The sequence below is a fragment of the Nannobrachium achirus genome (genome assembly GCF_963921795.1).
Source record: "Nannobrachium achirus genome assembly, chromosome: 12".
Taxonomy (NCBI): Eukaryota; Metazoa; Chordata; class Actinopteri; order Myctophiformes; family Myctophidae; genus Nannobrachium; species Nannobrachium achirus.
This window is the reverse complement of record NC_137832.1, coordinates 56,949,509-56,969,360: the sequence shown is the minus strand read 5'-3', so window position 1 is coordinate 56,969,360 and position 19,852 is coordinate 56,949,509. Positions and strand designations below refer to the sequence as shown.

General features: G+C 43.3%; 1 protein-coding gene across 1 annotated transcript in view; it reads right to left on the bottom strand.

The window, feature by feature from the left end:
• The window catches only part of edil3a (EGF-like repeats and discoidin I-like domains 3a), a gene marked incomplete at both ends in the record, with an annotated part of 142,800 nt that overhangs the window by 75,110 nt on the left and 47,838 nt on the right, over positions 1 to 19,852 (bottom strand). Inside the window, one exon of the mRNA XM_080738791.1 lies at positions 689 to 870. Coding sequence (XP_080594917.1) covers positions 689 to 870 — 182 coding nt within the window. The remainder of the gene's footprint in view (positions 1 to 688; positions 871 to 19,852) is intronic.

Genomic DNA, 19,852 nt, shown 5'->3' with positions numbered 1-19,852 from the left:
GTCCCCCCGGCAGGAATCAAACCCGGGACCGTCTAGCTGTGAGGCGGTAGCGCTACTGACAGTGCCACCGTGCCCCCCATTCAAAATAATAATACTCATGTAAAGTAGATATACTCAAGTAAATGTAATTTATTACAGTCCTCCACTGGCTGAGTGCTCGGTGCTTCTTAATTGGCTTGGTGACGCAGTGTTAATTTTGACAGCGAATTGTGTCATAGTCTTTTGAATAAAGTTTATTTTAGTTTTAGTCATATTTTTTGTCATCTGAAATGTTTTAGTCTTGGTCTAGATTTAGTCGACTAAAATCTACAGTTTATTTAGTTGACAAAAAATATTTTGGCGGGGCTTGATTGCCAAAATACCTGATTTTACATTTAAAATAAAATGAAAATAGACGATAAAATAAAAGCTGTGAGCTTTTAGATCTGCTATTTTCAGAGCGCAACACCGCACACTTTTCTTCAGTTCTAATGGTTCTCTTCTCCACTAGTACCTCCCTAACATCTTTGTCTTGTTTTTAATTGTTGACAAAATTGTCCATATATTTACTCATAGCTTGGTTTTTACTTACTTTGTATTTATTTAGTTTTCGCCAGTGAAAAAAGGCAGTCAACGAGCCTTATTTTCTGTCATAGTTTCAGCCGACAAAATGAGCACTGCTTGTCGTGTCACGGCGTGTGAGTCTTACCTGGATCCAGGGCCACCTGTCGTTCTCTGCGGCTGTCCAGGCGTTGACCAGGCCCTTCCTGTTGAGCCGGGCGAAGTACGGGTACCACTTCTGCAGGCCGAAGAGAGCGCGGTGGGTGGAGGACGCCGTGATCTGCTGGTTGGAGATGATGCCACCCTCCATGCCCAGCGGACCTGAACATTCTGGAACAGAGAGAGAGGAGGCGTCAATTCACCCTTTGTCAAGTCCCGCCCACTGTCCCGCCCCTCTTCACACCCATTGGTTGCTGTGTCTTGGTGGGACACGCGGTGGGACACTCCATCCACTACCATTTTGATTCAGTTGCTTCGTATTGTTATTCTGTGTGTTCAATTCTAATGTCAAACTTGGTTTCAGTACAATGGAGCTGCTCAGTGGCAGTATAGTGACTCAGCATGTTTTTAAATGTTTTTATTCCTCCAAAAGATATGTTTTAGCAAATTCAACATAAAAAAGGCAGAACCAGGGTGGGACAAGGCACATAGAGCCAGCTGGGTGGTCAGTCAGGGACCAACCAGAAGGCTAACAAAGGGTGAATTGGATATGGCAAGGTATGGAATCTGCCATACCTTGGCTCCAGGGGAAATAAATAATAAATAAATGTACTTCTTAAAATAAATTCAGGAATGTCTCCATGACCATCTGGGGGTTTAATTACTTCCATGAAATATCGCTACATAAATATGTGTAATCTGTGTTCATGTCAAGGTGCAAGTTTGTCCATATGTGTTAAAAAATATTACAATGTCCATGTACAGTATTTGCCACAGAATCACAGCGTTTACTTATTGTACATCCTTAATAATATTTGTTTCCCTTAAAAAAAAGGCACTATCCGTCGTCCATGTATGGTATTGTCATTGATGTATCGTGATGCATATCGTAGGGCTGTTACAATGTATCATTACACCCCCACATTGGATCAGCAGGCCCCGCTCAAAAATCAGACCCAGTGCGAAGTGAGCAGCGCCTTTGGTGAGTTAAATTCATTCATCTATATATAGCAGTGGTTCTCAAAGTGGGAAGCTAAATGATAGTTAGGAACTAAATGGACTTATGGTTCTGTAACTCAGAGAGTGTACACATGGAACCATTTCCCCCATTTGTACACTTCTCTGAGTTAAATTAGTTGATTTTACAATATGAATTGGGGAATAGAAATACCATTAAATGGGGGTCCGTAGGCTAATGCATGTCAAACTGGAGGTCCTTGATGGTTGAGAATCACTGCTATAGCTGTATAAATCTTCTCTTATGGGGTCCTTGGCATATCTTTTCAATGGAGTCTGAAGAGGTGAGTGCTAGGGGGTGAGGTGGAGTCTGAAGAGGTGAGGTGGAGTCTGAAGAGGTGAGTGCTAGGGGGGGTGAGGTGGAGTGAAGAGGTGAGTGCTAGGGGGGGTGAGGTGGAGTGAAGAGGTGAGTGCTAGGGGGGGTGAGGTGGAGTGAAGAGGTGAGAGCTAGGGGGGTGAGGTGGAGTGAAGAGGTGAGAGCTAGGGGGGTGTGAGGTTGAGGCTGGGTCTGAAGAGAAAAGTCGTCCGACTAAGGTGGAAAACTGGAAGTAAAAGCCTGCAGATCTGACTGCAATGGAGAGTTTATTATACATCTTTTGGGACCAAGAGTCAGAAGAGTGTAGGACATGTGTGGAGCGTTCAGGGTGGGAGAGAGAGAAAGAAAAACAGATAATGAATACAGAGAGAGGTAGAACGAGAGACATACAGCAAACAGACAGACAGAGAGAGAGAGAGAGAGAGAGAGAGAGAGAGAGAGACATTTGCACGGCTCATGGTAAAAGGAGTCATGCTCACGAACGATGTAGACGTTTTCGTATATAAAGAAGCCGCAGGACTTGGGCACCATGACCAGCTCGTGCTCCATGACATGCTTCATCAGCTGCCCGTCGTTGCACGCTTCCTCCTCCTGCCCCTCCTCCTCTTCCCGGTCTACCGTGTACGGTAAGGTCTCACCCACCGACACCTCGCTGTCTGTCTTCCGGCTGCCCTCCCCCGTCGAAGTCCCCCCTTCGTCCGACGCCGGTGTCGTGTTCCCCTCCTCCCCCTCGCTCTCCGTGTCGCTGAGGATCGCCTTCGGCTTCTTCTCGTCCTCCGGGTTGTCGCTCGGGCCGTTGTCGCCGGGCTCTTTCTTCCGGTCGTGCGGTCGCTTCCTGGCGGCGACGCGGGGCCGCTGCCTCGCCGTCGCCGGCGCCGGCGTCGTCGTCTCCCCTTCCTCGGCGAACAGCCATCTGAAGCTGGTGCCTAAGGAGGCTCGGCTGCCGCACCGTGAAACCATCTTTTATTTGTTTTAAGTATCTAAACAAAAACAAAAAAAATGTCTTCCTTTGCCTGAAGGGTGTTGTTTAAAGATGTCAAAACTCAGACAAACAGACTCTTTGCTCTTTCTTTTCCCGAAGGGTATTTAAAGATATCAAAACTCCAGGGGAAGGGAAAATAAAATAAGAATGTCAATTTGCTCTTCCTTGCCTGAAGGGTACTTAAAGATGCCGAACTTCCAAAAAACAGACCTTGCTCTTGCTTTGTCCGGAGGATGTTTAAAGATGGCCAAACTCTGACAGATGCTCTCCCTACCTGAAGAGTATTTAAACCCTCGCCTCATGGCGAGGCGAGGCTTTAAATACCCTTCTGACAGGAAGAGCAAAGTGGAGAGGCATGACACCAATGTTCAGACTTCTTCATCTTTCACCCTTTTCTTTGACACATTTCTTTTTCCTTTTTTTGTCTTTAATTGACCCAATTCAGCCTGGTTTAACTGCATTTGGAACGCCACAGCGGTGATGAAGTACACAAACAGCTCAATCTTCTCTGCGACATGAGACCAGGAGGAGAAATCTTTTGCTTTTGACGAGGAAGCTTGTTTTGGGGGAGATGTACCAATCAAAGAAAACATGAGAGAATTCAAAGCAAATCTGCATGTGAGGATGTGTGTGTGTAGAAATTATACAATGGAAGAGGGGTTGGATGGACGCCAGAGAGTGTGACAGAATATGATTCTTTTGTGATTAAGAAAGACATGCAGGAGTTAGCCACAGCAGCCGTTCAAATGTTCTGGAGTGTAATTGCTTCATTTAGCACACAGACTTGCTGTGAAAAAGGGACTTTGTGTAGAAGAGTCCACTTCATTTCAGGCGTTATGTGACATGCATGAGGAATGGATTATTAGTGAATGGTAGGGCTTGTGTGTGGAAGTCAAGCCTCCTGTGACTGCGCATGACACTCGGCTTAATTCTGTATGTACTGTAGAGTCTGTTTTCCTAATACATAATGTGAGTGCTGGACCCTAAAGCCTGCCCTACAGAAGTCCCTGGATACACCAGAATGCTATACGTGCACTGCAGTACTGTACCAAAATACGACTTTAACTCTGTGTGAGTATTTCCATTTTCTTTTTAATACTTTATACTTCTACTCCACTACACCTACAGTAAGAGTTATGTATGTATTTATAATATTACAATTTACAATGTAGGCATTTAGCAGAAACTCTTAACCCAAAGGGACTTACAATAAGCAAGGTCAATACATCAAATGCATAGAAATAGTAATCTAAGAAAAAGAAAAAGAGCACCTATTCAGTAAAAACGTTATATAAAAATCAAACCTCGGTTCGAAGTGAAGCGGTGAACTTTTATTCTATGTGTTCTAGAGTTATGAACTCTGTGATCTATACATTCTTTATATTCTGAATGAATGATTTTATCTGGAGGGCCGAATTGTCATGTGAAGCTTGACCAATCCTCAAAGTATCCAATCATCAGACCGGGACGGACACTACACACATACGTACGGACGGACGGACGGACAGACGGACGGACGGACGGACGGACGGACGGACGGACGGGACACATAAAACCTGTTCATTCTGAACTGAAATGGCCATATATGGACATGGGACACACATTTTGCTTTTTGAAAAAGCCTATTCATTCTGGACTGATATTCTGGACGTACGACATACATTTTGTTTTTGAAAAAGCCTGTTCATTCTGGACTGAGATGACCATATATGGACATGAAACACACATTTTGTTTTTGAAAAAACCTGTTCATTCTGGACTGAAATGACCATATATGGGCGTGGGACACACAAAGCCACTCATTGGAAGCGGTTTTCACCGCTTCAAAAACCTAAAAAAAATGCTATCTAACTTACATGTATGGTCATTGAGGGTAGGCAAGTGCTATGGTAATTGCTATGGCCTAAGGTGGAGTCTGAAGAGGTGAGTCTTCAGACCACTGCAGAAGCTAGGGAGTGAGTCTGCTGTTCTAAGTTTGATAGGGAGTTTATTCCACAGTTTGGGGGCCAGGAGGGCGAATTGTCTATAGGATGAGTGGATTTTTGTCCTGGGTTTTTTAGCGAGGGTTCTGTCAGCCTCCCTGTGTTAGCTGATCTGAGTGAACGGGTGGGGTTGTAGGGGTCGAGCAGGCTTTGGAGGTATGGAGGTGCCAAACATTGGCTGCTTTGAAGGCCAGCATCAGTGTTTTGTATTCTGTGCGGGCAGCAACCGTGAGCCAGAGGAGGAAACGGAGAAGGGGAGAGCCATGTGATAATTTTGGCTTGAAGGCCAATCGTGCTGCGGCATTTTGGATCAGTTGGAGGGGCACATATGCCGGGAGGCCAGTGAGAAGAGAGTTAGAGTAGTCAAGTTTTGATATGACTGATGACTCTGGATGAGGAGCTGGGCTGACTCCTGTGTGAGGAAGGGTCTGATCCTATGGATGTTATAGAGTGTGAACCTACTGGTTGATGCAATCAATGTGTGCCTTGAATGAGAGCTGGCTATCCATATTATAATTTATATCTGCAAAGTATCTTGAAACTAAAGAGTAAAATTACAATATTTGGATCCGAGATGTAGTAGTGGAGTAGAAGTAAAAGTATTGGAAATACTCAAGTAAAGTACAAATACCTCAAAATTGTACTTAAGTACATTACTTGAGTAAATGTATTTAGTTACATAGAGTATGACAGCTCCCGAGTTGGAGGTGTTCCTGTGTTTACTGCCGGTGACACGGCAGTGAAGTGTTAACCCATTCAGGCCTAGAATTATTGAATGCTTTAACCAGTGAAAAATAGCAGATATACAAGCTCACAGCGCGACACTGAGTGCCGCGCTGCGAGCTTGTAGATCTGCTATTTTTTGAAAAAGTCATGAAAATGTGTGCAAATCTTTGAATATATGTATTTTCAAAGCGAGCATTTGTAACTCAAATTTTGCTTCTGGGTGGTCCCTGAACTAAATATTTTGAGATGGGGGTCCGTGGCCAAATAAATATAATTTTGGGGGTCCTTCACATGAAAAGGTCTGAGAACCACTGACATTGTAGTCTCTCAAGAACAGACTAACTGATCTCCAGTTAAGTGAAAAGGACCTTTTCTTTGACGATGGCCTGCCAGATTGCTGACATAGAAACATAGGTTTTTCAAAGAATCTTAGAAGGATTCAAAAGACACACATAGAATCGGGTCAAAATTTTAATTTTCACGACTTTTCAAAAATAGCAGATCTACAAGCTCGCAGCGCGGCACTCGGTGCCGCGCTGTGAGCTTGTATATCTGCTATTTTTCAATAGTTAAGGCACAAAATAATGAAAATTTGTACCCGTTCTGAATGGGTTTTAATGACTGCTTTTAGTCAGCCATGTGCTGAGCTCCCAGTGACAGTAATTACACATGAGTATTTATTTTAATCCAGGCTAAAATAGCGCTCCTGATTGAAACTGATTTGACAAATAAAAGTGGTTTGCACAGCAGACACTCGGCTAAACTATCTCTGATTTTCTCGTGCGTGCTTGTGTGTGTGCGTTTGTGCTTGCGTGCGTGCGTGTGTGTGTGTGTGTGTTTTCTAAAATACCATGCTGAAAGCAGGCCAAGGACCTCAGTTCTGAAATATGTTTCAGATCTGTCAACGTCAATTATGTCATTTTCCGTTGCCTGTCGAGCAGAAACTCTATTTCAGCTTTTTATGATTTTTTTTGGTAAATGAATTGCCCTACTTCATCATGCAAGAGTGCCGCATAAAAGTATCGGATTATGGAAACGATTTGTGGTTAAGTATGTCTGGGTTTTATGAATGTTGACAGACAAATGAGACAGAGTTACCAAACAAGCATGTCCTATTAAAATGACATCCTTTTTGAATCTTGGAGAGAGGAAACAAAAAAAACAAAACAAAAAAAAAAACGTTTTGTTGGATACTGCTAACTGCAGGCACCCACCTACCAGTGACATCATAGGTAGGTAGGTTTGGTCATTTCAAATGTATTTTCTCCAGCTTCTATTTCAGCATGCCTACTTTCCAGAAAGAGAAAGGTTGTATAGTTTATTTTCGCTTGGAATCCCCGTCAATAGACCAGGCAGCCATGTTTGCATTTTGCATTGAAAAAGCTGGGTGGCATGCAACGGGGTGGCATTGCAAGATGGCTGCCGTGTGAATATGGTATGATGTTATTGGTAGGCAGGCTTCTGAACTGTCTACAGCCCACCAATGAGACATAGAGCAGTAGAATGGTTGCCGCTAGAAATGGTTCCATTGTATGATGAGGAACAATATTGGAATGCCATATTGTTAAGAAATTGGGCCTCTTCACAGGCGTTACCAATGATTCTAATGAAGGCTCCATGGAGTTTAGCACGGTGGTTCTCAAACTGCTTAATTTCAAGGACCCCCATAACGCTCAGGGTTACACACCCGTAAGGGGCCATATGGGAACCATGAGGGTATCTGGGACCACACTTTGTAGCAAAGTGTTTCCAGTGAGCCAACGTGCACAATATCAGCACCCTGTCTCCTGTTTGACACAACCTTAATTAGTGTCATTAGTATCTGTGGGGGAAGTAAGGAAGAGGACCCATTACTTTCCAATATGGCTGCTGCTGTGCACATAGCGCCTAATTATGTGAACAGACAGTTGGATGGTTCTCTTTAATGAGAACTTTGATGTTGAGGAGACCGATGAACATTGAAAGAAAAAAAGAAAACTTCTTGCGGAAAGTGAACTGGTGGGAGATTATATTTGGTGCGGTGGAGTGGATGTGATTCCAGCTAGCAGCCAGGGGCGTCACAAGGGGTGGGAAAGTGGGACTGAGTTACTAGGGCCCAAGTTGGAGGGGCCCTAGTAACTTTAGCTATTGAAAAACAGCAGATATACAAGCGCGAGCTTGTAGATCTGCTATTTTTGAAAAGTCGTGAAAATGTGTGCAAATCTTTGAATATATGTATTTTTTAAGCGAACATTTTTTTAACTCAAATTTTGCTTCTGGGGTCTGTGGCTAAATACATATAATTTTGGGGGTCCTTCACATGAAAAAGTTTGAGCATCACTGACATGGAAACATAGGTTTCTTGCACACATTTTCACATTTTTTCAAAAATAGCAGATCTACAAGCTCGCAGCGCGACACTCGGTGCCGCGCTGTGAGCTTGTATATCTGCTATTTTTCAATAGTTAACATTCATGGGGGGCCCACAGTGAATCCTTGTACCCAGGGCCCAGAATTTGGTGTGACGCCCCTGCTAGCAGCTATATACCACTGAGACGTTAACCTTTGAACAGCAGAAGGATGGAGTGTGTGGGGGGCAGGGAGGGGGGTATGGGAACTGTTCAGAAAAAAAAAGGCAATTTTGATGTCGGAATTACGCTGAAATTGCTTCCCGAGTTTAAACAGCGATAGATCCACAGCTGTTCTTCCTCGCCGTCTGAGCGGGTAGCAGAGATCAGGACAGAAAGCACATCGGTGCTGTCGGGCAGAAACCTCTTATCTCCATATTTTAACTTTTTGCGACTTGTAAATGAACACCGGACTTGACCATACTATCCACCTGTTTCCGCAAGACTTTACTGTAGCATTATCTGCAGGACACTTCCGGTTAACAGCAGACATACAAGCTCACGTCGCGTCGGAGATGCAACCCTTGTGAGCTTGTAGATCACACTCGGCTGCGACGCCAGAAATGCCGCTCGCCTTCTGCACAATGCACGATGGGATGTTGGAAAGTTGTGGATAGCGTCACACAAAAGTATCAAGAAAGAGTAGCTCGAAATACGACGTGAGGCGACACGTTTTGAGCTTGAGCTTGGCAACAGATGTGCCCATTTAAAAACTTCACACCTCCTGCATGCCATTGGCAAGACAGTAGATTTCCAGGGGATTTGCAGAACATTGAGCTTGTAGATCAGCTATTTTTGCTATTTTTTCTGACCTTCTTTGACTTCGAAGTTTAAATCTACCCATGAAGGTGGATTCTGCTTTTCAATGGGAATGGAGTGGTTTCTTTCCATTTGTGGGTTTCTGCAAAAAAATACTCTCCATTCTCCATAAAAATTTGAAAGGCAAAACAGGGAAAGAAAAAATACATTTGCAGGAAAGTTTCTAGAAAAGAGCAGTAAATACTGAATAGTTGAAACGGCACACCAGTAGATCTGCTACTTTTGATATATTCTTTTATATTTTAATGATGAAAAGTAACAGTTTTGGACAAGGTTTTCACACGACAGAGACGACGCACTGTTGGTGGTGAACAGTATAGTCTTGCGTGGCCAGACTGTTGCCTCCGCGATTTGGTCAAATGCTCCCGGCATACAGTCTGGCAAACCAGAAAAGAAATGATGAGTGCGAGATGAAGCGGAAGTGAAGCCTCCTCGTCACTTCCGTTTCCGTCTCACATCGCACACATTTATCATTATATAAATAAAAATCATATAAGCATGTTTAGCTTGCTGCTTATAGCAGAAATGACATTTTAAAATATATTTTCTTGAACGCTAAAGCCCGTTTCCACTACTCGCCGTTAGGGAGCTGCTGTTCCAGACTCTATATAGCATTCAGAGATTGTGGAATAGTTGTCTGGCTACGCGAGACTAGGTGAACAGTAACAAAGCACATGTACTTGAGTAGGCCTACTGTGCCTTCAAGACGTAATGAAATGGACAAATTGGCTCTTCTTTTGACGCATACCCATGGTAATAATAGAAGATTCCTTTTTTTCCCCCAATCCACTGGATTTTAAAATCCCTAAAAGTCCAACCTTAATGACTTTCCTTTCAAACGCAAACGTACTGTGTGATTACACCGGCAAGCCCTTATGAATAAAAATGAATCATGATTCCATTCAGCTGTGTGATTCCCATAGCGCATGTTCTTCCACTCGCACCTGGTTGTCATCAGGGAGACACTCTTGGGCTGATACGTTTTTTTCTTTTTATCTAACTGATACGATGATGGCTTTGCGGTGAATTACTAGTTTTAAAACGTTCGTTAAAATATGTAATTGGAAACATTTCAACTGAGAAATAAGAAATGCAGTCCGTAAACGTGCTTCAGCTACTCCCTCTGCACGACAAGAAACAAACAGCTGGGAACCCTAAACCCTAACCATTAACTTCCCCCAAAACACACCTAAACCTAACCTTAACCTCACAAACACTATGCCTCAGTGTTCCTTTTTTAACGTCTTAACGCAGTGTTGATTTTGACAGTAACGTTTTATTCTTTTGAATAATACACCATTTAGTCGTAGCCTTAGTATGGGATGCAGTTGACGCGCCCTGGTAATTCATTTTCCCGAGCTCGATTGTGTTCATCTGTGTAAATATCGCCTGGCGTTTACTCCCGGAGCGATTGCGTTTGTGTCTCCACCGTGGCACAATCCCCGCTGGTCCAAGCGAGAACGCCCGTGTCAGCCGCAGTCTTCTAAAATCGTTTAGTGACTAAATATCAAAATTGTAGCCTTTTAGTCTTAGTCTTAGTCAACAAAATGAACACTGCTATGCCTGAACCTAACCTTAACCCCAACCCTAACCTCACAGAAGCAATGCCTAAACCTAAAATTAAAACCACGTCGACAAGGGCGAAATACCGGGGAAACACAGAGTCCGATATGAATTGTGTGTCTAGAGCCCTTAATCTAAGAGGTCGTTCACCTGAGACTCTGATTGGTTGAGGCAAAAACATAATTTCCATTTCTTTAGAAAGGACCAGGAAAAGCATCTATTTCTCAAATTCTACTACTTGTGGGGACGTTTGGCCCTCACAAGTATAGTAATACAAGTACACACACACACACACACACACACACACACACACACACACACACACACACACACACACACACACACACCATAAGGACTGGCATGGCTGAGTGCTCTGGGACCACTGTCACCATGTGAGATGTACAACCATAGAGGAACAATGCAACAATGCAGGGCTGCCAGCATAACACGCACACACATGCACACGCACGCACACACACTCACACGCATGCACACACACACACACACACACACACACACACACACACACACGCACGCGCACACACACACACACACACACACACACACACACACACACACACACACACACACACACACACACACACACACACACACACACACACACACACACACACACACACACACACAGTTAGACACTGGAGTTTTACAATAGGGAGTCCGAGAGACACTGACTAATGAAACCACACTCCAGACTGGACGCGTGTGTGTGTGTGTGTGTGTGTGTGTGTGTGTGTGTGTGTGTGTGTGTGTGTGTGTGTGTGTGTGTGTGTGTGTGTGTGTGTGTGTGTGTGTAGGCGAGTGCGTGCGTGCGTGCATAGGTATGATATTGGCGGTGCCGGTATAGTAACCTTGTATGTCCAAATCCATTACTTTTCGGGAAATTGACCAAAAATAACCAGCCGTGTTCGAGTGGAGCAAATGCAGCTATTACTGAGTCACAAGCTCTTGTTAATTATTTTCATTGGTTCAATGTTTATAAAAACACCACGGACGCACTGAACCACTCACTTTAAAAAAAGATAATAATAATAATTAAAACTTGTTTCCAAAAGTAGCAAAAATAACAGATTTACAATATTTAAGATTCATGATTCAAGTAGGCACAACTCTCTTTGGCAACAAAATACGGCATAAAATTACAAAAACACGTGAAAAAATGCAAAAAAAAAATGCTGATGTAAGGTTTCTGCCCGACAACGTGTCTGAATTTCGTTGCGTGTGCGTGTGTGAGTGTGTAGTCATGTGTGTCTCAGTGGAGATGTGTTCATACATTCCAGACTCGGTGAGAAGCGTGTGGGTGGACAGGCTCGTTGGTGATATACCTGGTGAGTCACGCACACATGCACGCGCACAGACACATACAAGCACTCACGCACGCACGCACTCACGCACGCACGCACGCACGCACACACGCACGCACGCACACGACAAACTTTTCTTTTGTGGAGCTGAAAACTATTTGATACAGCATCCTTCACCGTCACAAAACATTTCATAAGAGTTGCACAAAGAGCAACCATATGGTGTTTAGGGCTGTGTTTGCACTATCCCGCCTTTTATCAACATTGTCCAGAGAGATTTTTATGCTGAAAAAAAAGGGAAAAAAGACAAAAGAAGGGGACGCGCGATTCACTGAATCACACTTCAATGCAACTCTACGCTTGAAACTCGCCAAATATTGAATATTGGACATACATTTACATTTACTATTTACTTTACTGGAGTATTTCCAGTTTTCAGTGCTTTTACCTCTACTCCACTACATCTCAGAGGCAAATATTATACTTTTGCTCCACTACAATTATATGAAAACTTACAAGTTACTTTGTAGATTTAGATTATCATTACAAAACAGACGTTAACCACTTCAGCCCTATATCCATTTCGGCCAATTGAAAATAGCAGATCTACAAGCTCACAATGTGTCGCGATGCAACGCATTGTGAACATGTAGATCTGCTATTTTCAAAACATTTGTATACATTTCATACATTGGAAAACGTGTACACACTAGTGGTAAATTCTGCACAATTAGTACTTTCTGCTTTTGTACTTTAGGCACATTTTGATACCAATTCTGTTATCATTTCACTCAAGCACATTTTGAATTCCGGACTTTCACTATTTCTACATTGCAGCATTGATACCGTACTTTTCCTTAAGAGAACAATGTGAGTACTTTCCCCACCACTGGTCACGTACAGCAGGGGTGCAAACGTAATCGCTCGCCTGCCTTTGGGCAGCCAGAGATAAAAAGGACATTTGGTAATTGGTACATTACAGAACCATCGCTGCATTGATCGGCCTCTCAGACTCATTCGAGGCACCCTGTATTGCGATCAATATGGTAATCTGGGCTTGTTCTCGTCTCCAATTGACTCCTGGGCCCTCTTCCAGGAGAGCAACTCAATTTGGCCACGAAATCCGGTGGATTCATGTGACCTTGTTTACAATCCCCTGTAGGGGCCCGCCCTGTTTATCAGGTCACATTAAGATTTATAGCTGTTTTGACACGTTTGGGAAAACTTTTTTGAGAAACGACTTTGTGAAATGTATACATTCTGCACAAAAGGAGCACTTTTACTTTGGGGTTCTTTAAGTCGTTGGCTCTCAAAGTGGGGTCGGGGGACCCCCAGGGCCCGGGGTCCCTTCGTGTCGCTTGCAATCCAAAATATATCGAAGATTTCGTTAAACATAAATCTTCACTATTGGGGGTCCTTGACACAAAAAAAGTTTGAGAAGCATTCCGTTTGACGCTAAATAATTCTGCACTTTTCCTCAAGTGAAATAGTACAATCGGAGTATATACTTCCTTCCTTCCTTCATTCCTTCCTTCCTTCCTTCCGAGAGAGAGAGAGAGAGAGAGAGAGAGAGAGCGAGAGAGTCAGTCTATAATTCTCCACTAGTGTCTGAAGGTTGGAAAGAAAGCGAGAAAGACAGAAAGAGAGTGCGGCGGGTTTTGGGGACCTTTCTTATCGAGAAACGAACACGGGCAAAGACTTTCCTCCAACACCATTATGAGTGGATGTACGGTTAATCCCGGTTCCATTTGCAGCTTGCTTTGACAATCTCCCGGCTAATCCCAGCAGACCCAGAGGGCATGGATACTGCGGCTGCCGTGCTGGAGGCTCTGCCACTTCAGCGCTAAGCCCCCCCTGGACTCATCCCTGTTCAAACACCCCAACACTTCCAACACACTTCTTATTATTATAACGCCGTCGCTGCTGCTGCCGGGGGGAGACAGGAAAAAAAAACTTGTATCTCCATATTTCAAACTTTGGTAGCATAACAATAACCGTAACACATTATAAAGCATTCTACTCTAGGCCTATATAATGACTCATAAGGTCAACTATTATAATTTAAGATGTGGTGCCATGACCCCCCCCCCCCCCCCCCCCACCCCACCCCTTAAAACATGATGATTAGGTATTATATTATACTTATGTAAGTATAAGTTATTTTTTTTCCCAAAAAAGTGTAAAGAAAGTGTTAAAATTATGTTTTTATGTGTGCCACACCCACCTGTTCATTAAGTATGACTGGTTGTTAGGTGGGTGGTGACCCAGCTGAAGTTAGCCACACCCACAGTGTTGGGTGTATGGTAAAAGGGGAGGGGATGATTGTATGATGTCATTAACTCAGTGTTTTTTGATCGACCTTTTGACTCAGAGGCTTTCAGCTTTCAGGAAGAAACCACAAATCCACAGGGAAGGCAAATTTGCACATTATAACCACACCTGGGGGTCTATTAGAGTAATGTTAACTCCATAGACACATACAAAACTGGAAAAGTACAAAACTATGGCACCACCTCTTTAAGCAATATTACACAAGGGGGTGTGCTTTACCGTGATTATCGGCATGCCAGAGTTTAGTATTAGTCATAGTCTTTTGAATAACATCTAATTTTCTCATGTCATAATTTAGTCACCTGAAAAGTTTTAATTTTAGTCTAATTTTAGTCTAAATATCATAAGATTTTATGGCGACTAAATCTACAGTTGATTTAGTCAACTAAAATGTATTTTGGCAGGCTTTGATGGCACCGTAATGACTGATTTCACACTTGATTTTATACGGAAAATAGCCGATCTACAAGCTCACAGTTGCGACGCGTTGTGAGCTTGTAGATCGGCTATTTTCACACCTGAAAGCAACCAAACATAAAATGACTCTCTTCAGCACTAGTCCCTCCCTAACGTTTTAGTCTGGTTTTTATTTTGTTGACAAAATTGTCAATATATTTAGTCTTAGTTTTAGTCATCACAGCTTAGTTTTTGTTTAGTTTTCGTCAGTGAAAAAAACGCAGTCGACAAACATTTTTCGTCATAGTTTTAGTCGACGATGTCAACACTGCGGCATGCCAGCGTTGCTGCAGGAACGAGGCAACAGCTGAGTTCCGTAGGCAGGGCAGTGCTGATAATCACAGTAAAGCGTGTGTATATCTATCTATATGCTGGTCGATGCGCAGTGCTCAAAGTAAAAAGGGCAGCAGGTATATTGGTTATTCAGCAAGGAAACATCCTTGTCTCCAATGTTTTTCTTAGGGTTTTTTCTTTTTGTCTAGCATATCTGCTCAGGCTCTCTGTTATGGCATTGTTTTTCTTGCAGAGAACACTCTCTTTTCTTTTCTCCCTAAAACAAACAAATATTTCACCCCCTGAATCTACGCTGTTTGCATTACAATGTTCAGACTACTGTGCAGGCTGGGATGCTCTCAGTGAGATGTCTGGGGTCGTGCTGCTCCGTGTCTGAGATGTCTGAGTCTGACGTCTGACGTCTGGGTCTCTTTTAGCAGCTTGCTTCAGCCGCTGCTCTAGGAAAACACACAGAGGAATGTGGGATGTACGTATGTATGTGTGTATGTATGTATGTATATATATGTATGTATGTATGTATCGTTGTTTCCTGTTGAGATTGGCACATGCCCAGATCACACAGGTCTTATTTTCTCTATCTATCTTTCTTATCTATCTATCTTATCTATCTATCTATCTACCTATCTATCTATCATTACTCAGGCAGAAACCTCGTATCTCCAAGTATCACATTTTTATGGTTTCTTTTAAATTAAAATCCTATTTCGAAATAGGGTGCCTCGCGATGCGATTCGAGGCGTTGTGTGCTTGTAGATCGGCTATTTTCACTATTTTAAATAGTTTTTAAAATAATGGGAAAAAAAAGTTACATCCTGGCAGGCAAAAGTGGCTTATTGGCTTTAGGGGAAATGGGCGTGCCTTTAAACAAAAGCCTAAAGGCCTGTCCATAGTATCTCCCAAACCTCAGAAATGTTCAGTGAGTTGCCACTTTCCGACGTACAAATTTCCGAACTCTAATTCGGTGTAATGCTTTTCAGAAGTCGCGAGTGACCTCATGTTGTGGTCGAACTGGACCTTTCCGCCAAAAAGTTCGGTTTCGGAGAAAGTATGGAAAGACCTTAAGTCGCCATTTGGTGGCGAAATAAATTACCTACAGCTTTTAAAGCTGCAACATACACATTCATACCGTAGGTCTCATTGAATGAAGTACACGTCGTCTCTGAAACAGTGTTAAAGAGTTGTACATGTTAATTAACGCTGCAGTTTTTTATTGTTTATTGCTTGCTACAAGCTGCTGTAAATGATAGGACAGACTGCTCCCTCTGCTGCTCTGGAGGGGGCGGTGCGGGCAAGCTGGACGTGAAGGCAGCAGTGTGCGACTGACTGGCTGCTCTCTGCAGCGCATCATCTGATTCTGCACCAATCTCAACAAATTGCTGTCATTCGAGGTCAATGAGCTCAAATTACAGCGGGAGGAAAAGAAATAGACAATTTCTCGCACCATTTGAGCCGGTTATTTATAAGCACACTAGTGTGTTTTATTTTTAAACGACCAATCGCACAGCCGTACATTAATACACATACAGTCATACATTCTGTCTGACAAAACAAAACGCAGCCTGGCCATCACACCCCGCAAGGATTGTATTAAGACTGTCAGGCCTGCTGGAGCGACTCAGACACAGCACTTGACAATGTGCTATGATCAAGGTTATTGATCTCGGACGACGAGGCCTGTGTCGTGAGTTGCATCATGACTCATGATGCACGTAATCCAGAATAGTTTTGATTGGAACCAACGGTTCAAGAGTTACAGGCCAAAATGTGAAGCGGCCTGTTTAAAGGACAACTTAGTTTTTTTACAACAAGGGTTCATATTTTAGATTGTAATTAGAGAAAAGAAAATATGAGTGTTAAAATGTTTTCATTTGCTGCTTTCTATTGTTTTAGGGATTTTAGTATTTTGATTTCAGTAGGTGGGTAGGCTAATATGTCTTTTTAGACACAATAAGCCGGCAATTTCTTTTTTTTCCCTTTTCTATAATTTTATCCCACGATTTTGCAACCCATTTTCACCCAGTGCCAATTGCCTATGTAATCCTGGGCTCTGCTCTCCCTCTGCCGCACCTGGGGAGACAACGGACTGACCTCATGCTTCCTTCAATACATGAGTAGTCCAAGTTGTTTCTTTTCACCTGACAGGGGGGATTTCCCCTGGATGGACGTAGCGTGTGGAAGGAACACGTTATTCCAACCAGTTCCTTTCCCCTCCATCAATCGCCCCGGCTGGCCAGGGGGAGGCATTATTGAGACCAGGATTACTGCATGTTTTTGTGGGGGTATCAACCCTAGGAGACACGGGGAGAACATGCAAACTCCACACAGAAAGGCCCTATCACCGACCCCACCTAGGGTGTGGGCGCTGATGACGCGGAGGGAGAAACACGCCCCCAGAACCCACAGCGTCCCCCGGCGGGAATCGAACCCAGGCTGTACTTCCTGGACCGGGCAACACTGCATGTGTGCGTTGTTGATATATCTTAACCTAACCTCGAAAACCATGCCCACCTAGGCGAAACAAGAGACTGATCAATGTCTCATCGGTGCGTAAGAGTGCTATATATCTCTCCATCCAACAGTGTGTAACCGCTAGAATGTTATATGCTACACATGAGCGTTACATTGTGAAAATAAATATTTATTTATATGTCTTTTATTCGCAGGACATAGTGTCTAAGATCGGGACTGGTGGTCACTGTTCAGAAATGAAACCATGCAGCGACACGGTTTAAGATGTTTAAAAACGCTGGAGGTTTTCCCAAAGACGGGCTGCTATTTAAAGCATGTCAGCGTTCCCTATGTTTCAAAAAACGCTGCCGTCTGCCACTTTCATTCTGTTAGCTTCTCTTCAGCTCGTCACAGGTATTCATGGACTACACAGCCCTAGGCTGCTGGCCACCGACTTTCATGACGACGTCAGCTTTTCAATTCAAAGAAGACTCATCATCTGTTATGACCCTCAGGTCATAATGTATTTTATGCCTGTTTGTTTTAATCTTCTGTGTACAGGTCTGTCTATGCCTCTGTGCGTGTGTGTGCGCGCGCGTGTGTGTGTGTGTGTGTGTGCGCGTCTGTCTGTGAAAGTGATGGGCTGCATTGAATGTGTGAGTGAGTCATTTTGCAGGGAGCCGATTGGTTCCAGCCTCAGGAGAGGGAACTTTAAAAGGCCTGCTTTCCACGGCTCCTGCAGGGCTCTCCTCTCTTCAGTTCCAGCAAGTCTGCCAGCCAAGCCGCACTATGTAGAAGGTTGGCGCGAGAGCCTCTATCTTTCAAATGGATGGTCGCTTATGGACCAGTACTATTAATATCTGATTCTAGCACACCTGTGGGTGTCTTTTCAGGGCTCCCGTGGGCGGATCGGAGTGACATAGAATATTCAGCGATTTTTCAAAGGTTGGTGAAAAACGCTCTAATTCATGGCAGAGTTCATAAAAACCCTTAAAAAGGCTGCAAATCCTTGTCGCTGGTTGTTCTTGGGAACTGGAAAGAGGGGAGTTATGCCTTAAGGTACCCCTAGGCCGGGGTGTAACATCATCATAGGAGCCTAAAGCTAAAAAGAAACTTTGATTATAGAGCCGTGTTTGGGCTACACAGTAGCCGGAAAATGTTTGTCGACTATCCTTTCTCTCTCTCTAAACTAATAAGAACTAAAAACTAAGCTTCTGTATGATGACTAAATCTATTGACAATTTTGTCGACAAATTAAAAAACTAGACTAAAAAGGGACTAGTGGAGAAGAGATCCAGTAGAACTAAAAGGCAACTCATTTTATGTTTGGTGAAAATAGCAGGTCTACAAGGTCTACGAGAGCTTGTAGATCGGCTACTTTCAGCCATTAAGATGCCATCAAGGCCGGGCAAAATACACATTTTAGATAGTTGACTACAACTGTAACACATTGTGAGCTTGTAGATCTTGTTTGAATTCGGGATTTTTACTTGTAACAGAGTATTTATACATTGCAATGTTGATACTTTTAACTAATTAGCTGCCTTTTCAAAATGGCCGCCAAGTACCAGGATGCCACGTTCCTAAATTTCTAGTGCACGGATCAATTTTTAGTGCACGGATCGTGCACGCCCATGCCTAGATCATGCACCATATGTGTAGTACTTTTTCACAGCTTTCAAACAAAAAACTCCGCTTGGAAATCCATGAGATAGAAGCCTTCAAAGTCTTCAAATGTAAACAAAGATGGCTGCCATTTTGAAAGATGTGTTTGTTATGGGGCTAAACATGCAATTTCGCGATTGCGATCATGCCAAATACATTTTAGGCTTTTTTTTTCTTTTTTTGAAAAAACTGGAAAAAAACTGGAAAACTCGGGAAACTCGGGCCGTGGCAGTCTGGGGGTACTGAAATAACACGGGAAACTCGGGCCTGGCATGAATGAGTGCCTTTTTCCACCACTGATTGAGGCTAAACAACACGTCCATGCTACATATCACTGTTCGTTGTTCCAGCACTGCTCCTAGCCTGCACAGCATCAGCACATGAACGTCAACAACAACCCCAAAAACCAAGACAGACCTTCGCTCTTGTTCAGTGAAGACACGCACGCACACACGCACACACCATTTTCTTTATAGGCTGTCAATTCCTCCCTGTCGAGGATACGTCCAAAACTATTCCCTTTTCATTATTATTTTAATAACATTCAATAACAACTCACACCGCTTCTCATCGTGAGCTTGTAGATCTGCTATTTGGCGTTTAATTAAAAGACATTGACATTTGGAGATACAAGGTTTCTGCCTGACAGTGACTATGTCCAAAAAACTTTACTTTTCAAGACTTTTCAAGGAGAAAAAAAATAATTGATCCAATGTACAGTAGTCATTATCTCGTCACAAGCTCTTGTCAATACTTTTCACTGGTTTAGGGTGTTTACAGACCCCACAGACACACTTAACCACTTTCCCTTTCAAAATGATTCCTAATAGCTAAAGTAGCTGCCA